The following is a 16,675-nucleotide window of genomic DNA, read 5'->3' as shown; positions in this document are numbered from 1 at the left end:
ATCTCATAATCCCACTTCTCAAGTGACTTTGGATTTAAAACCAGTGGGGCAGATTTTTGGTTCAAGCTTGTGTGTATAGTAGGTATTTGATCATGCTTTTTCTGATGGGTGTGTGTGTGTGTGCCTCATCCAATGTGTGCTACTGTTTTCAGGCACCGTTGTGGTGTGATTTTGGACTGTTTTTGGGCTGCCCCTCTGATTTAGATATATTTTACCGTCCTATTGTTGTGAGTGTGTGCATCAGCAGGGCTGTATGTGGTTGCCACTGGACACAAAACAACATGTTAAATTCAAAAAACAGCATGCTAAACTCAGAAAATAGGTATAAGGGCATGAATGTGTGTGTTCTCTTTATTTATGGGCAATGATGAATCAATTCTATTATTAATTAAGGTAGATACCATGGCGGGGTATCATTAGATGCAGCCATGAGTACCCTATGATTCCCGAATTAATTTTTCTAAGCTCAATCCAGTCTAGCTATGGGTTTGGAACCTGTTTTCTTGATCTGCATGTTGTTTTCTGCAATGTAGAAGGCTGTTTTGTGGGTTTGGCAGTGATGATATTTGATCTAAGCCTAAGGTTGCTTTAGAACAGCATTGGTACCTGTTTTTGGACTGCTGTGTGTGTGTGTGTTGTGTTGTTGCTGTTGTTTTTGGATTGCTGAAAGTTTTTGGACTGTTGCTGCTGTTCTGGAAAGTTTTTGGTTACACTTCGGCATGTAGTGTGCAGGGTTTTTTTTCAAATTAATTGTTGTGTGTGCAGCAAGTTTTTGGTTCAAACATTTTGAGGTTTGAATGCAGTTTTACTGCACATTGCTATGCAAGTGCAACTGCTGCTACTGCTCTATGTGTGTGTGTGTCCAAACTGCAGTTTTAATGGAGATTGGAGGTTGTTCTAGTGCAATTTTTTGAGGGATTTGCAGCAGGTGTACGTGTGTGTATGTTCCAATAGGTGTGTTTGTGGTTTTAGCATCCAAAGAGGTGTTTGTGTTGCTGTTGTGTCCAAACAGGATACACCTTTTACTTACAAAATCTGGTGCTGATACTGTTATGGCCAATGTTTGGTTCAAACTGACTGTCGTGTGTGAATCAGGTTTTTTGTTAAAAAAATTAATGGTTTGAATGCATTTTGGGTTCCAAACTGTATCCAAGATTGTGCTTGATGTATCAATCGGGCACTTATCCAGATATTTTTGGCTATGATGATAAATTTTTCAAAGACGTGTTGAGAACTTAGGCGGGGCAACATTAAAAGGTCAAATTGGGCACTAATGTTGCAGCCTACTAGTCCTTCAAAAAGTAGTTTTGAACTTACAAATTATCTGAGCCAAATGTTAACAACTGTTTGACACGTATCCAAGCACGCCACCGAGTCCTACAGGAAAAAGAAGCAATGGAAGACCAAGAAGAGGATGAAGCATTGTAATTTTTTCTTAGGTTTCATATGTTGTATTTTGTTGGCACATTTTATTCGATTCAGAATGAAGGTGTAAGTATAAGTTTGAGAATTTCGAAATGAAGATTGTCTTATGTTGAGCAAAATTTTGTGATTCGACAAGAGTTGTTTATTTCTTGAATGGAATCGAGTTGTTAATTTTGAATTTCTTCATTGGATCATTACTATAACTCTTTTTTTAGACAAACGATTTTTATTGGTAAATTGCGTGTCCCTCATGTGTCTAACTTGTGGATTCAGCTACAAAAAAAATACATGAACAATATGAAAAATCTTTGCTAAACAAGAGTGTGTATAGAATTGCAACATCTCCTCCTCCTCCTACTCGCTCCAAGCCCGGTGTGCCATTCAAATGATGCAAAAAAACAAAAATGTAAAACTAGATATTTAAATGGAAACATGTGGGATGAGATAAGAATAATGAGTGCTATTTATAATGAAATTAACCAATATTAATGAAATAAAACAAAATATAATAACCCATTTTAAAAACGAATTTTTCATATTATTATAAAAATGGAAACATGTGGGTGGTATTTAACTAATTCAAAAAACGAATTATATGTTTAAAAAATAATTTTTTAAATATTATTATATTACTTAACTAATTTATTATTGATTATTTGTGAAAAAATTAAATTAAAAGTTGGATTTCATAATTATATGTTTAACGTAATAAATAATCAAATTATACACTGCATAAGGGCAAATGAGTCATTTGACAGCTTTTGACATCATACACCTTTCCTTATACACCAAATTTATCCTTCATCCAAACCAAGTATTAATTTATCCTCATTCTCTAATACATCATCCAAACCATCTACTTTTTAATACACCCTCTATAAATGTCACATCAATGTGGGTCCTCCCTTCTTAACTAATACCCCTTACTATTTTATCCCCTTCATAAATAATATACCCAAAACTCATACCGCATCCAATCGGGCCCTTAAATCTTGGGAAAGAAACAAAGGAGAAACCCGGTGTAGAATCTGATCTGGGTATAGGGTTTTCGAATTCTCTTCCCCATCAAAGCTATCAGGTATCTCCTTTATTCGCTTTCTTTGGAATCTGAAACATATGTACGCACAGAGAAACTACTATAATTTTCATATCAGCGCGCACTCTGATTTCCATGTTTATGCATTTTCCCACAGTTGAGAAAGGGTGATGATTTTGACTCTTTCCTTTGATCATTTAACTTGATTTATTACTGAAATGGGGGATTAGTTCAATTGATTCCAAATGCTTTCGAATTCATGAGGTGCGTTATTTGATTGACTTACGGCCCCTTTGGATTGAATGATTTGGTAAGAAAAGAAACGGTTCGAGTTTCTCACCAAATCACTCATTTGGATTGCATGATTTGGACAGAAATGGTGAGAAATGTACGAAAATGATATTTTTTGATTGGTTCCTTTGCCTTTCTCATCAAATCTCACTAAAATGTCGAGATCACACTTAGTCTCACCATCCAATTGCACTGTAGCCCTGCACCATATACAGTTTGACCTCCATGATGAAATTAAGAACTGCATTTCATATGATTTTTTGTTTCATAATTTTTTCAGGTAAGGGATTTGAGAAAAATTATAGTAGGGAAACGCTAACCACATCCCATTTGGAGTGGTTAAAGTGTACAAAGTATGTTACAATGGGTAATCAATGTACATAACTATGAGAAAGCATGTCAAAATTTCAATTTTTTTGCCATTATGTGAACCTTACCCGCTGCTTAGCATGACCCGTTATAGTAATTTCCTCTTCTTTTTTTTTTCCCCAGCAATGTTTAAGCGTGGAAACAAATCATCAAGGTCATGGAGTGGCATTGAGGGACGCCGGGTGCCGGTTTTGTTTACATGTCTGACTCTAGTACTCTTAGCTTTGATAATGTTGCTTCGACACGATGGGGAGAAACCCGGTTCTTCGACTGGCGTAATAAAGCAGAAGTGGAATAGTTTTGACTCTTTTGCTCAATTTAACCAGACTATCGAATTCAGGAATGGAACAGATATCATATGGCAAGTACCTGATTCGCCAAAGGCAGTTCTCTTTTTAGCTCATGGTTGTAATGGCCGAGCTGTTAATTTTTGGGACATGTCTCCTAAGTGTCCGAACTGTGTTGGCTTGCCTGAGGAAAGGCTAATTGTCCTTCACGCCCTCGCTCGCAAGTTTGCTGTTCTTACCATTTCAAGTGCAGGGAGGTGCTGGTCACTTAAGGAGGAAAGAATGATCGTCAAAGGAATTATCATGTGGTGGGTTGAGAAACACAAGCTTGAAAAGCTTCCTCTTGTGGCTCTAGGGGCTTCTTCTGGTGGGTACTTCGTTTCTATGCTTGCGACTGATGTGAAGTTTAGTAGCATTGCAGTAATGATTGCAGAAGGTGTATTTGATCAAATAGATATCATGAAGGACTACCCACCTACTATATTTGTGCACATGCCCAAAGATGAAGCTAGGAAGCGGAGGATTGATTATTTTCTCAGGATTTTGAAGGATGAAGGCATTGACGCTGCAGAAATTAAGTGCATGGAGTTTCCCTTGTCGCCAAATTTCTTATCTGATAGGATTCCAGCTCTTGATGAGACCACTTCAATGGAGTTGTTTGATCTGTTCCGGGACAAGGGCTTTATTGACAAGAATGGTTTTATGAGAGCTGATGGGCGTGCTTTACCCTTGAAAGCAGCTCTCAGGGAGAGTAAAATTGTTCTGCCAGATTTGGATTTAGTCCATCACATTGAGGAGGAACTGAATCTTGCATTTGCTAATCATGAAATGACTAGCTTGCAGTCTCAGCAAATATTTGACTGGTTTGAATCACACATGAGGTTATCAAGACTCTAATGTGTAAGATTCTTTGTTCCTTGTTGCTTTTAAACTGCATCTGTGACAGCATGTTGGTCAAGGTGAGTTTGAAATATGGACAGTAACTTAGATCATTGTATAACTAGAGTGCTCTAAAGCAACTCAATTGGGAAATTAGAGGGAATACTAGTTGCAAAAGTTAATTTTTATAAACTGTGTGAACTCTTGTGAGTACTGCAAAAGGAAAATGACATGGCATATTTACCAAACGAGTTAGAGAAAGGAGAAAGTGTGCACATTATTTGCAGAGATGATCTGCGTCACATATCTTGAGTTTTAGTAGCATAGCATCATGAAGATTACTTTTTTGTGTATGAAATCCATTCCCTTGTTCAATTCACCTCCTAAGGAAGACACCGTGGTTACTCTTTGTAGAAATCCTTATTCCTATATCTTCTTTTGTATTTGTTCCCATATGAGTTTGATCTCTGCGACGTATACTAACCAATGCAATATAACTCCTGGTTTCTATACTACTTAAGCTGATTGATCACTTTGAGTGACTATGTCTTGTGTTACCAGCTTTGAAGTTTTACTTATTTTCAATTGCAAATTGACCGAGTGACCAGTTTTATAGGCCAACTTTCAGGTTTTTGACCTGATTGCCCAGGAGTTGATGTCCTTGCGAATCTACTAATGAAAGGTAGAAAGAGCTTGTTGATTATGTCAGTTTGAAAGTGCTTAGGAGTAGAGAGTAGTGAAATGGATATCTTGCACTCTTTTGGGAACGTACCTTGTTATTTGTTTCATTTTATAAGTTACTCACACATCTGGATTTGGAAATGTTTTTGATAACTCAAGTTTAACATGTTTTTGAACATGCTAACACAGTTTAAGAAAAGGCCATGTGGAATTCCGTTTACGAAATCATTACTCATGCCGTCCCAAAATTGTGGTTCATGTTTTAAGTTTTGGGGTCCAAAATAATTGTCCGATTTGACTATAGTCAAAGAGGGAAAATTGAGAAATTTCCATTTTTGCCCTTCCTCCCCTTACTCATTATACAATCAAAAAAGGAAAAAAATTGCATTAGTGTCAGAACCGTCGTTGGGAGAGTAACTATGGCGGGCAGTTAAATTACTTTAAATTTGGAGCCAAAACACTCAATTCCAACTTGCACACCATTTAGTGCCAAAAGTGTCCTACACAACTTTACAATCGCTGAACTTTTTGTTCTTGTTGCTAATTCAGTAATTCACCATTGCAATGTCAAACCATTAATTTTAGAGAGTAATTATGATTCCTGAAAAGGGTCCAAAGTTTTGGGATGCAGGGAGTATTAGATTGAAAGCTTTTATGCTGAACACCTTTATAGAAAATGACCACTATACATTGGGTCAATTATGTCTTGTTGCTATGTACTTTAGAAATCTTGTGCCATTTATGTTGGTATGCAAGAGGATGAAAAATTAAGTGTATCGAGAAAAGATGAGTAGCATGAATGTTGAAACAAAATCGATGGCTCAGGAGGTAAGAAGCAAGGGTACATACATGAAGAAAGCGTGTCATTTTAGAAACTGGTTTTAGAAAAGAAAAGATGAGTAGCATGAATGTTGAAACAAAATCGATGGCTCAAGAGGTAAGAAGCACGGGTACATACACGAAGAAAGCGTGTCATTTTAGAAACTGGGATTACGTACCGTTGTGTAACAAATGACTCTAGAATGGACTTCAAAATGTTGTGCCCTGTACATTAATATGCATGGGGATGGAAAAATAAGCACGTCGTTAAGAAAATACGAGAGGGAAGAATTTCGAAAAAAAACTGACATTAAGAGGTAAGCAGCACGAAAACTTCTACAGATGAGTGGTGTTTTTGGACACTGGTGTCGAATACCTGCACTCATCGAACACTTCCAAAAGCATGTTCGACACTTTTTCAAGTGTCCTAATTAGACAGTTAGATTCGTATTAGGGGTATGGGACACTTCAGTGACACTTCTTGAACCTTCTGAAATCTGAATCATTTTATGTGATGAAATATCTTCTCAATAACAACGTTTTGTATTCTTTTAGTGCAACGTATGTGCTCAAGATATGATTTGAAAAGTGTAAAGGAAGACACACAATTGCATTGCATGCTTTAGAATGCTATTGTGTGTTGAATTGTATGTTGATATCTATGTAATACTAAATGGATGGATTTCAATCCTTGCTTTGTGTTGCATATTTTAGGAAAACAGATACACCATTGACCATACACGTCATATAATAAGTTAATGTATCAAAATTGTTAACTTGTCACAGGGCTTGTCGTGCCCTTCATTTTTGTAAGTAAACATGTAAATGTGTCTATGTCATGTCTGTGTTGCTGTGCTACTTAGCTCGAGATTGGGGAGAGCTAATAAACATGTTTTGATTTCCATATTCGTTCTTGGATAGTGACAATCAATTTTTACAGCAATATGAGATGATTATAGGTGACTTTGGATACTTGATGCTATGTTTGATATCCTCTGGTGTATTGTTAAGCATTGACTGAACTAGTTTATGTGTTCTTGACGTAATGCATTGTATATATTGACTAAAACCGTTGGTTACAGGCATAGTTGTTAAAAACTTACGATACACGATACATATCTTACGATTTGTATCATCTCCTTCGGGGGGAACGATATGTATCCCATCATGTATCCTTTTTGTATAAAAATCCTACGATATGACCGCGTATCCTACGATTTATACGCGTATCCTAATTCTGTGTGTATCCTACGATTACTATTCAAAAAAAGTCGGACCTTATTTCAAGAAGCGGAACCCCAAATGCATTAATCTAAGCCGTTTGATCTAATTATGGCATCTTTTAAACCCTTTGATAGAAATTCAACCTCAATGTAGTCTTGTATAAAAGAAAGAACCATACTTTGACTGTATTTTGTTGTTCTTTTCTTTTCCTAACAAAGCGAACATAAAGCTTTAATGTAATAGGCCCACTTGAGTGACTTGAAATTTTGCATCTTAAATTGTTTTTGAATGTAAGCATAGTTTGTTGGTGTTATTTGGTGTATCTACTTCTTAATTATATTTTAATTATGATTGACGTTGTTGAAACATAAAATAAATTTAGCGTTTTGACAAAGCTCCAATTGACACCCAAATATGATAGATATTATCAAAAAAGATATAAATATCTAGTTTTTAGAAACTCTAAAATATCTAGCTCTAGAAGCTCTAGAACATCCTTGTGAAATATCTAGAGTTTTTTTGTGAGAATTAGTCTCATGTGTAATTCTAAAATTACCTCAAATTTATCTTGTATGAAAATATTTTTGTATTAGAGTCTTCCATGGAGTAGTACAAATAGGGATGGGTTCTAACCATTTTGTACCGAGCCAAAAAAAGTTTGAGTTCAAGCGCAATACAAATATTCTCCTTCCCCACTTGTCTTTAGTATCCTCTCTCTCCTAAAAATATTGTCCAACACAATAGAAACTCCTACTCTTCCAGCAAACGTATCTCAAGATACACGATACGTATCTCAATACGAACTATACAAGTGAAAAAACGATACACGATACGTATCTTGATTTGAAAACATTTAAAGGACAACAAATTCTACATCTGTGGTAAAAATGATTAGGTTTATTGATTAATTACAGATAGTGATGGGCTTTGGGAGCAGAATGGGTATAATTTCCTTCCTGCAGCAGTTGGTGCCTAGGTAGTTGGGACTTGATCCAATAGCTGAGCCCAGGCCTGCGCAAGGTGACAAATCCAAATAGCTAAGCCTAGGCCTGCACAAGAAGTCACCCTTTACTTTTTAAGTTTGTTTTCGATTTATATGCATCCCCTCTGCTGTTTTCCTGTTTTTTTAGGGACTTGGGCTTGAACAGCCAAGAGTCATAGATTAAAGACTTTTGACACCTGCTATGCGAGCTTGAAATGCTACAACGAGTGCTAAATGTAACTAAATTGCCCTAAGGGCCCGTTTATTTCGGATCCAAAAAAAAAAAAAAAAAGGGCCCGTTTATTTGATGGTACTTGCAGTGGATAGATATAACCTCATGTGATATGTAATGCTATCAGACTGACAGTGATGTGATTATGAGTAATACTACACGCCCATGGTATTGTCTATCCCACACTTTGTTGGATTGTGAATGCGACATGTTGGGGTTGAACTGTAAGAATTGTAACCAAACACTGGATGTTTAGCCCTCTTGGGTAAATAGTCCGATTCCACTCTCATATCCGGTCAAATAAACTGGCCTTAAATGTTATGTCTATGAATCTAGGGCAGTACCGTAACTCGAGCAGGAGTTCTGTGAGTTTATAACATGTGTATGGGCAATATTAACATACTCTCTATATAATTTGTGCTCATTTTCTTTTCGGGAACTTAAACGGTATTTGTTCATTTTGGTGAAATGAAAACCGTATGCTACTTCTTTGTTACATTATTTGTTTGTCGTAGTGATGGTCGAATTCTACATGACTGTCGATGAGTTCAATATTGTCTTTTACAAGTTAGTCTAGAGGATGATAAAAAAGTTAAAGTCTAGAAATCCTAGACCGTTCATTCTTGCCTTCATAACCCTAGAATCACATACTTTTTCTAACCATTCCCACCACAATATCTAGGTGGCACTATACTACCTTTCCTAATCTGGTTAAGAAACCAGATTATGATGCAAGAGTTTAACGATGCACATATGATTGATTACACGGTTTACACCATCGAATTCGAGATTGCTTTTAGACTTTGGATTGAAATGCATGTCTTGAAACTAGATTGGACACAGTAGCAAATGCCTGATAGAAAGGAGCGGCAATTTTACATTTGTCCATAAACATCTTGAACTTTCCTTTTTGTTGATAAACATGCTAATTAGCTAAGATAGAATGTTAGATAAGAAAAACATAGATCAAGACTATTGTGGTACTTGAAGAAGCGAGAAAAGAGCCCTAGCAGTTTTAATCCTTGGAAGTCTAAGGATAAAACAAGAGGATGACCGCAATATTTTTTTTTTTGCTTTACGAAAATAAGGAAATACTCGTATGATGTATGCATCGGCACACGATTGTTATGTTGATTTTGTTATTCTTGGTTAATTAGAGGATATGATGGAAAAGATGAACTCTTTGGTTTTCCCTTCTTTTTTTCAAATGATTTCTTGTGTAAGTTCAGTTCCAGAACTTTAGCCCGTATTTGGTTTTTTTCAGTTTGGAATTGGAAACTCGAGGTCAATTATTTTCCATTTAACTTGGGGCCTGTTTGGAACCTTCTGAATTCTTTACCTCAACTCTCATTTTTTATCTCATATGTTATTTGGCTACTGGTTTAATTTTTTCTCTCTATTTTATCAGGCTTCATTGGTTGGGGAAACTTAAGTACTGTGATTATTCATGTTTTTAGTTTGTTCGCTATCTCTATGGTAGTTTTTCCTTTAACCTTACCACCTGTTCAACATAACCGCATACTTTTTTTAACCATATTTAAACTGCAAAATGTATTGTTTCTCGATGATACATGTTGATTTATTTCCACCCTACAATGGATTGTCCTAGTCTATTATTATTGAGGAGCTATTTTTTTTCCTTATCAAAATGTAATTCATCACAAAGGTAGTTGAAATCTTGAAGAGCAATTTAGTGATGTTGCTCTTTTCACTTGCTAGAAAACCTTGAAACATCTACTGCACAATTTCCCTCATTCTGATCTTACATGATAAACCCACGGTGGTATGTGGTTTTGCGGATTCATAAGCATTAGACTTAGATGCTGTGCAATTGAAAATGTTTACACTTGATGTAGATGAAAAGAAACATGCTAGAAGATAAATAAATTAAGTATCTACAGTGTAATTTAGACCCATGTTCCAGCCATGTAAAGCTATAAATATGTATGTAATGAACAGCTTTATATAAATGGATTTCAAGTCATTGCAGAAAAAAAGTAAGTCATTTGAAATCCTCCTTCCACATGAAAATCTGTCTTCAACCACTAGTCAATCCGCTGACTTGGGTTTTTCAATATAACACTGGTAGCTGGTCCTCTCATATATAGTCACAGAAGTTTCCTTATGAAAATCTGTGTTCAACCTCTAGTCAATCCTCTGACTTGGGTCTTCCAATGTATCACTAGTAGCTGGTCCTTCTATTTTTATTTTCCAATTTCGTTTATCTTAACATTGAATCCCAGCGTTGCAAATTTATACATTCAAATGCAACCTATGTTTTTGCAGGAAAATGTTGTCTGTCCTTGGTTTTACCTTCCATGGTTACAGCATTATTTGCATGAAATAGGATCCAATGCTCTCCCTGTCCACAGCTTTGCATAAGCTGATTTATTGGAGCATGGAACCCCACAGCTGTGCTCTGTTTACTATCTTTATTTTTGAGTAATGGATGTCAGGCCTTGCATTATTCATGGTACATAAACACACTGCAACTAAAGATGTAGCAAGGATGCTAGACATCTTCTGCACAGTGTTTGATTGTTGGTCAAATTACGTTTGGTGTAGGGGTACTCCTGAGGCTTATTGTAGCCCTTGTTTCTCTGGCAATTGGCAAATCACAAAAAAGTGGTCCTGCAGTAGGGCTTCAAACCGCATTATCAGGAAACGTAACGGCCATTTATCGGCCGATGTCGATACATAAGCAAATATCGGTAGCGGAAGTCTGAAGTCCTGTTACATATCAGCTGATATGATACGTAACAACGATATTAAAAACCATGTCCTGCAGACACCTACTTCAGACCTAAATACCTAATGTTTCTATAAATTTGTTTCCTTTTGATTAAAAAAGCTGACGTTGTAATTCAATTTCTTGTTCAGGCCGACCTAAATATATTGAAATTCTAAAAAGCAATTGAATTATAATGTTAGCTTTTTTTAATTGTTACCTTCTTGGACTGGCATGAATGGGGACAACAGAAGGATGATGGAGTTTTGATCAACAGTTCATTTCCCAATCCCCCAAAACAATCCTTTCGTTAGTTGCTTACAACTAAGAGAACTTACTTCAGTCACTCATGTTCTAAGGTACTCATTTCCTTTCTTTTCTTTGGTTTGGTTGGTGTGCATTTATTTCATGGGTAAATAGATTTTACTTTGTTTTGAATGCATGCCGTATGACAGACTAGAAATCTAATGGGGTTAGGTATAGATTTCATTTAAATAGGTTTCTTACATACAGTTGTCACCTTCCTTGTTGCTTAAAATGATATGTTGCTTAAAATAAGAAACTGTTGTCCAAACAAAAGACTTGGACCACTAAAACCAACTATTCTTTTAGAAGATTTTTCTGTCTTATTCATCGGAACTTGAATGCATGAAATTGACATGTTTATGTTATGACCTCCTTTAAATAGATAACGAACGTATCCTACTTTGTCTATATAATGGCTCTTCCTTCGAACAAGAACTTAATGGTCATCTTTATGTTGTTTTCAATTTTCTATTAGTGCTCAATCAGTGTAAAAGAGATGGAGAAGGTGGAGTATCAGACAATAACTTGTTTTCATTTTATGACAAGAAAATTGCAACTATACAAGTGGTCAATCAGTGAAAATGGAAGAGCTGGAGCAGGAAAAAGTTAACAGTAATCAGTACGAAAATTATGCAGGAATGGAAATTTCTTGACACCTTGGCAGTTGACACCCTTTCATTTCTTTCTGGATCCTTTTCATCATTTGCCTGGCTATCCTGTGGTGTTTCACTGTTTTCTTCCCTGTTTGGATGAAGCATCCTGAGTGGTTAAATGGAATTACCCTCTTGCCCTCTACTAAAAAAAAATAAGAATGAAGCATCCTAATGATTATAAAAAGAAAGAAAAGAAGATGAAGCATCCTCGAAATAGGGATGTAGTGTTACATGCATAAACAGATACACACACACATTGACACATCAGTATTTATTTTTTCGTTAATGTTTGTATGCATTCAGAAAAGCTATATAGATCCGGGACTTGGATGAATTGGGACATGGGATCCATGTTCTTCTATGACCGTTAGCATTCTTTTTTTCCCCTCAATGAAAAAGTTAAGGAGTGACGAGCATAGTGACTCCCTCGGACCGTGACCATAGAGTTCCTAATCTTTCTGGCATGTGCGGTTGGCTATGAAGCACCAACACTCCCAAGAGCTTGTTGCATCCGTGTCCCACACGGAGGACATGGGGACATGTCGGGGATACGGGAAAAAACTTATGGGACACGCAACGCGGTGTGTCCAATAATTTTAAATAAGTTTCTTCAGGGGACACGGGAGGGACACGGCGGAGACACAAGAGGGTAAATGCATATTATTTCAAATAATTTGGGTTAAAAGTATAATATGATGTATAATAATGCTTGTTGATACATATTGACTCTTCATGCTTCTACATATAATTATGTCTGCCGAGTCTGTGTCCCCGTCTTTTAGAAACTTCATATCCCGTTTCGTGTCTGTATACATGCTACAAAGGCAGCCGGTAGGTGCTTTTGGGAGGTGATCACTGTCCCTTCCCAGACAGCTAGTTGCCATAGCCCAGTTAAGTCTCGCTCAAACTTGCAACCGCATGGAGAGGCTGGGAGTTTCACCCCACACTTTTGCCAATTCGAATGCCACATTGTTGGTATGACCACTTGCAATCAGTTATTCCTCCCATTGAGAATCTTAGCAATGAAATCAGTATCTTACTATTATTAATGCAAGTTGAAGTCAAATCTCTATACAAGGCAGTTCCTATCATTTGCTGCTGCATTTTATGTTAGGCCTGAGTGCACTAGTTAAAATGGACTCAGAAGTGTTGCTTTGGTTTAACTGTTTTGACTTCTAGAACCTAGTCCTCCCTATACATCAGTAAAGCTGATGTCACCTTCTTACCTGGACTTGTTGATTGACCCCGTTGATGAATGTGGACAAGGAATTTGTTACATTTCATTGCCTCAAAGTAATCGCGAATCTATCCTCCATGGGGGCAAAGTAGCTGCCAGCATAACCAGGTAGTGCTACCAGGTGAAGCAATTGCCATGAATTGTGCAGGAAATTATTTGATCTACGTTTGATCAGCTAGCCATTTAAGTTTTTGACAAAGTATAATTAGAAAACCCATATGAGACACAGAGGAATCTGCTATTCTCTTTTCTAAATTACATTGACCCAGAGATGTTGAGGCTGCATGTCCTATAGTCCTATTATATCTTCCAAATCGTACTCTTCTTTGTTATTATTCTAGATCATATTTTATGAAACGTGCCCTCACGTAGCATGGTAAAATGATGTCACCGACCCATTCATACATGGCCGCTCAAGGCAGATCCAAGGATCCCCAGGCCGAGCTGACTGCCCTGAGTGTCATAAGCGTTTCTATGTCGTGAAATTGTTGAATCTCTCATCCTCCATTTGTGTCCTAGGACAAGCACATTTTGGTCAAACCTGTAATTATTGCAAAGGACATCCCTTGTTCATTGTTCATTGTTCATTCAATGGTCTCAGTAAACATACTGGCATCCAGAGCAACAACATCCCTTTTAAAATTTGATGAAATCAGATCGTGCGGTTGTGATTGCATGAAACAAGGGACAGAGGATTCCAGCCCCGACCCTAAAGTTTTGCAATGGCCCTTTAAAACATTACTTTACTTTTGTCCATGAAGCTTGTGTTTATGTCCTTGTAGTTACCTTTATTTCTAATGCAGTCTGTTTAAATTACTTAGCACAACCCAAACCCCTAATATTATTTTATAACTGATAATTGAAACATAAAGTTGGTATCCATCTTCAAATAGTACTATAACATCATACTCAATTAAGAAGCACAAAATCCCACCAAATAGATAAAGACACCACCTAAAAGCAAGTACATCCCAAAATCAAACATGGAAATACTAGATACTGAGTAATTAAGTCAACTAAAAGTGGCATTTGTTTTTTTTTCAGTTTCTGGGCTTCAGCCGACCCTCATTGGCAAGCTTGAAGACACGGGCCTGAGCCCCCGCGGCCTTGTTTGATCCGATTGCTCCGACAAAGTTGTCTCTGACTTGCTGAGTAGTGAAAGGGAACCTCCTATCAACCATGGAGTTCAAGAAAGAGGCCGTGCCTTCTCGATAGAGTGCCCCAATCCCGTCGGTGTGGCTATTGGAGAGTGCTTGTTGCAAGCTCATGCTTGATCCGAACCCTGGAACGCTTGTGACACCGAATGTACTGCCCAACGTCCCCCAAAAGCCCAACACACCCCATATCAGCGTCGGGTGAGTCCTCCAGTAACTGCATTTATGGAAGATGAAAAGTTTTAGCATCCACTACTTTTTGAACTCTACCCATTCTAGTAGGATGACTGAGATTGCTTTGATACACAGCACCAGTGTCAGTAGTGCCGACATGGGTTTTGCCTGCTTATTTTACATGGTATACAAATTTTATGTCATCGTAAACAATGTCGAACATACAGAGTTGTGGGCCTATCAATCTGTACTAAATAGTAGCATTCTCCTTTTGGTGGACATTATACACGAGAAAGGGAGTTAAGAAATTTTTTCCTTTTTCCTTTTTTTTTGTGGAAAATGGAGATAGTATAACTTACTTGCATGAAAAAGGTGGTGAGTTGGGATCAAAAGCAAATGGCGGGGTGGGAAATGAGATGCCGGGAGTGGGAGTGGTGGGGACGCCAGGGTCAATGGATGGTGGGGTTAGGGTGACCGGTGGAGTTCCGGTGGAAGGTGGAGTTCCAACGAAAGGTGTAGGCGGGGTGCTATAAGTTGGAGGTGAGTAACTGTAAGTTGGAGGTGAGTAACTGCTGCCCCCGGTAGGAGGGGATGGAGTTGGGGTATGATGACCTCCGCTTGGTGGGGTTCCACAGTTAGAAGGTGGTGTTCCGTGGCTACCTCCGCCGCCATGCGATGGGGTCCCATGATAGGGTGGTGTTCCTCCTGAGCCATGTGGTGGACTCCCATGTGAACCTGCAACCAGCAAAACCATTCAATAAGCCCCTAGATGTTATATATGGAAAAAATGCAGTGCAGATCTAATGACTTAGTTTTTGTTCCCATAATTTCAAAGAAACAAAAAGAAAACACTGCTGCCGCCACTGCTGCTCCTCTGTGCAATTAAGGAAACTGTACGAGGTGAAAAAAAAGTTTTGGCAAAGGGAAGACATGAAGAGAAGAGAAGGGGAAAGAAAGAAATTCGATTTTGGTGAGAGACTGTTCCCCACTTAACGTCCTTGTGTGTTTATGCCCTATTATTAAATCAGTACTAATAATACACACGGTTGTTATAAATATATTCAGAAGTCTCCACCCTCACACGCTCTGTAGGGCCTACTCATGTGAAAGGGATGTCCGTGAATAAAACCTCTTGAGGTTGTGGATGTTGCAAAGTTCTCCCTGTACCATTAAGCATGCTATAACAAAACATTAAAACCAGAGAACCACAGTGAGTTTTGTATGAGTTTTGTGTGTGTGTGTGTGTGTGTGTGTGTGAGAGAGAGAGAGAGAGAGAGAGAGAGAGAGAGAGAGAGACTTGTAGGGGTTGGGGGGCTTCCTGCATGTGGGTCTGGGGAGTAATAGTTCTTTTGATCATCCACACTAGTTATGGACATGACAGGAATGAGCAAGTTCTGAGACAGCAACCCAGCAACCAAAGTCAGCAGTAGCAGAGAAACCTGTTTGTTTCTCTCCCTCTCCATTTTCTGTCTTCTGCTCTTTCCTAGCTACAGAAACAAAAGAAGGTTTGAGGCAAAGAAGGCAAAAAAGAAGAGTGAAAGAGAAGATGGTGGAGCAAAGTGCTTGGCAAAGGGAGCGATTAATATAAGAAAGGACTGGAGAGTGAAGTAAATATAAACAGGTGAAGAAGTATGTGGGTTAGTTGTTGTTTTGCAGGTGCATTCAATTGAGGCCATTCATGGCTTGGATATCCTTTTAGCTTTTGCATTTATGTTGGATAGCTTGGAATTTGAATACACAAACGATAAGTCCAGGCCAAACTTTTCCTAGCATTTTCTTTCAAAATCTAACAAGCATCATACCCTAGCTAGGTGAACTATGTAACACGAAGTTCATAAAGTATAAGACCATTCTTGAGCATGCCTAAATGTCACGTGCCTATTTTGTAACAGATTCTGTAATGGGTTATCTCAATCAATTAATTGGCGCCGCACGAGAAATGATTCAACTCCAAAGGTGTTTCAAAGCAATTAGGGATTCATTTTAACGGGATCTGAGGTTGAGCCTGGGATGGTCTATATCTCGAGCACAATTAGGGTTGGGCTTGGTCGGATCGCTTACCCACCCCGGGGTTGCATCCCTAAACTTCCTTCTCTCTTTTTGAGTTATGGTTATGGCTTGATTTGTTAAGCTAATTGTAAGGGAAAAATCCATATTGTAGGACATGTGGCATGCCACCGGGTATGGTGTGATCAAAA

The 16,675-nt window shown here is 37.9% G+C and overlaps 2 protein-coding genes across 5 annotated transcripts; one reads left to right on the top strand and one right to left on the bottom strand.

Moving 5' to 3' along the window:
* The first annotated feature begins 2,378 nt into the window (after positions 1–2,378).
* On the top strand, positions 2,379–13,845 carry LOC131329918 (uncharacterized). Of its 4 annotated transcripts, none has more exons than XM_058363345.1 (3): positions 2,379–2,503; positions 3,245–4,308; positions 11,205–13,845. In XM_058363345.1, exon 2 carries the CDS (start codon positions 3,247–3,249, stop codon positions 4,303–4,305), a length of 1,059 nt encoding a protein of 352 aa, XP_058219328.1. In that variant the 5' UTR covers positions 2,379–2,503; positions 3,245–3,246; the 3' UTR covers positions 4,306–4,308; positions 11,205–13,845. The 4 variants fall into 4 exon arrangements, with proteins under 4 accessions (XP_058219328.1, XP_058219327.1, XP_058219326.1 ...); XM_058363344.1 differs by lacking the exon at positions 11,205–13,845 and adding an exon at positions 4,916–4,931; XM_058363346.1 differs by lacking the exon at positions 11,205–13,845 and adding an exon at positions 3,033–3,105 and having other exon boundaries at positions 2,411–2,503; positions 3,245–4,535.
* A 117-nt stretch (positions 13,846–13,962) lies between these two features.
* LOC131329919 (protodermal factor 1) lies at positions 13,963–16,244 on the bottom strand. The gene is made up of 3 exons (XM_058363347.1): positions 15,775–16,244; positions 14,837–15,212; positions 13,963–14,520 (listed from the first exon to the last, which is right to left on the bottom strand). Exons 1-3 carry the CDS (start codon positions 15,938–15,940, stop codon positions 14,190–14,192), a joined length of 873 nt encoding a protein of 290 aa, XP_058219330.1. The 5' UTR covers positions 15,941–16,244; the 3' UTR covers positions 13,963–14,189.
* Positions 16,245–16,675: the final 431 nt, after the last annotated feature.

This window comes from Rhododendron vialii, chromosome 6a (assembly GCF_030253575.1).
Source record: "Rhododendron vialii isolate Sample 1 chromosome 6a, ASM3025357v1".
In the NCBI taxonomy this organism is placed as follows: domain Eukaryota; kingdom Viridiplantae; phylum Streptophyta; class Magnoliopsida; order Ericales; family Ericaceae; genus Rhododendron; species Rhododendron vialii.
This window is presented reverse-complemented; position numbering and strand designations above follow the sequence as displayed.

What these genes read in the sequence shown, in the direction of transcription:
- LOC131329918 (XM_058363345.1), top strand. Translation starts at nt 3,247, where the DNA reads ATGTTTAAGCGTGGAAACAAATCATCAAGGTCATGGAGTGGCATTGAG.
- LOC131329919 (XM_058363347.1), bottom strand. Translation starts at nt 15,940, where the DNA reads ATGGAGAGGGAGAGAAACAAACAGGTTTCTCTGCTACTGCTGACTTTG. An exon ending in AAGCCCCCCAACCCCTACAA is followed by an intron (nt 15,213 to 15,774) that starts GTCTCTCTCTCT and finishes TGCTGGTTGCAG; the next exon opens with GTTCACATGGGAGTCCACCA. An exon ending in TCACCACCTTTTTCATGCAA is followed by an intron (nt 14,521 to 14,836) that starts GTAAGTTATACT and finishes CCATAAATGCAG; the next exon opens with TTACTGGAGGACTCACCCGA.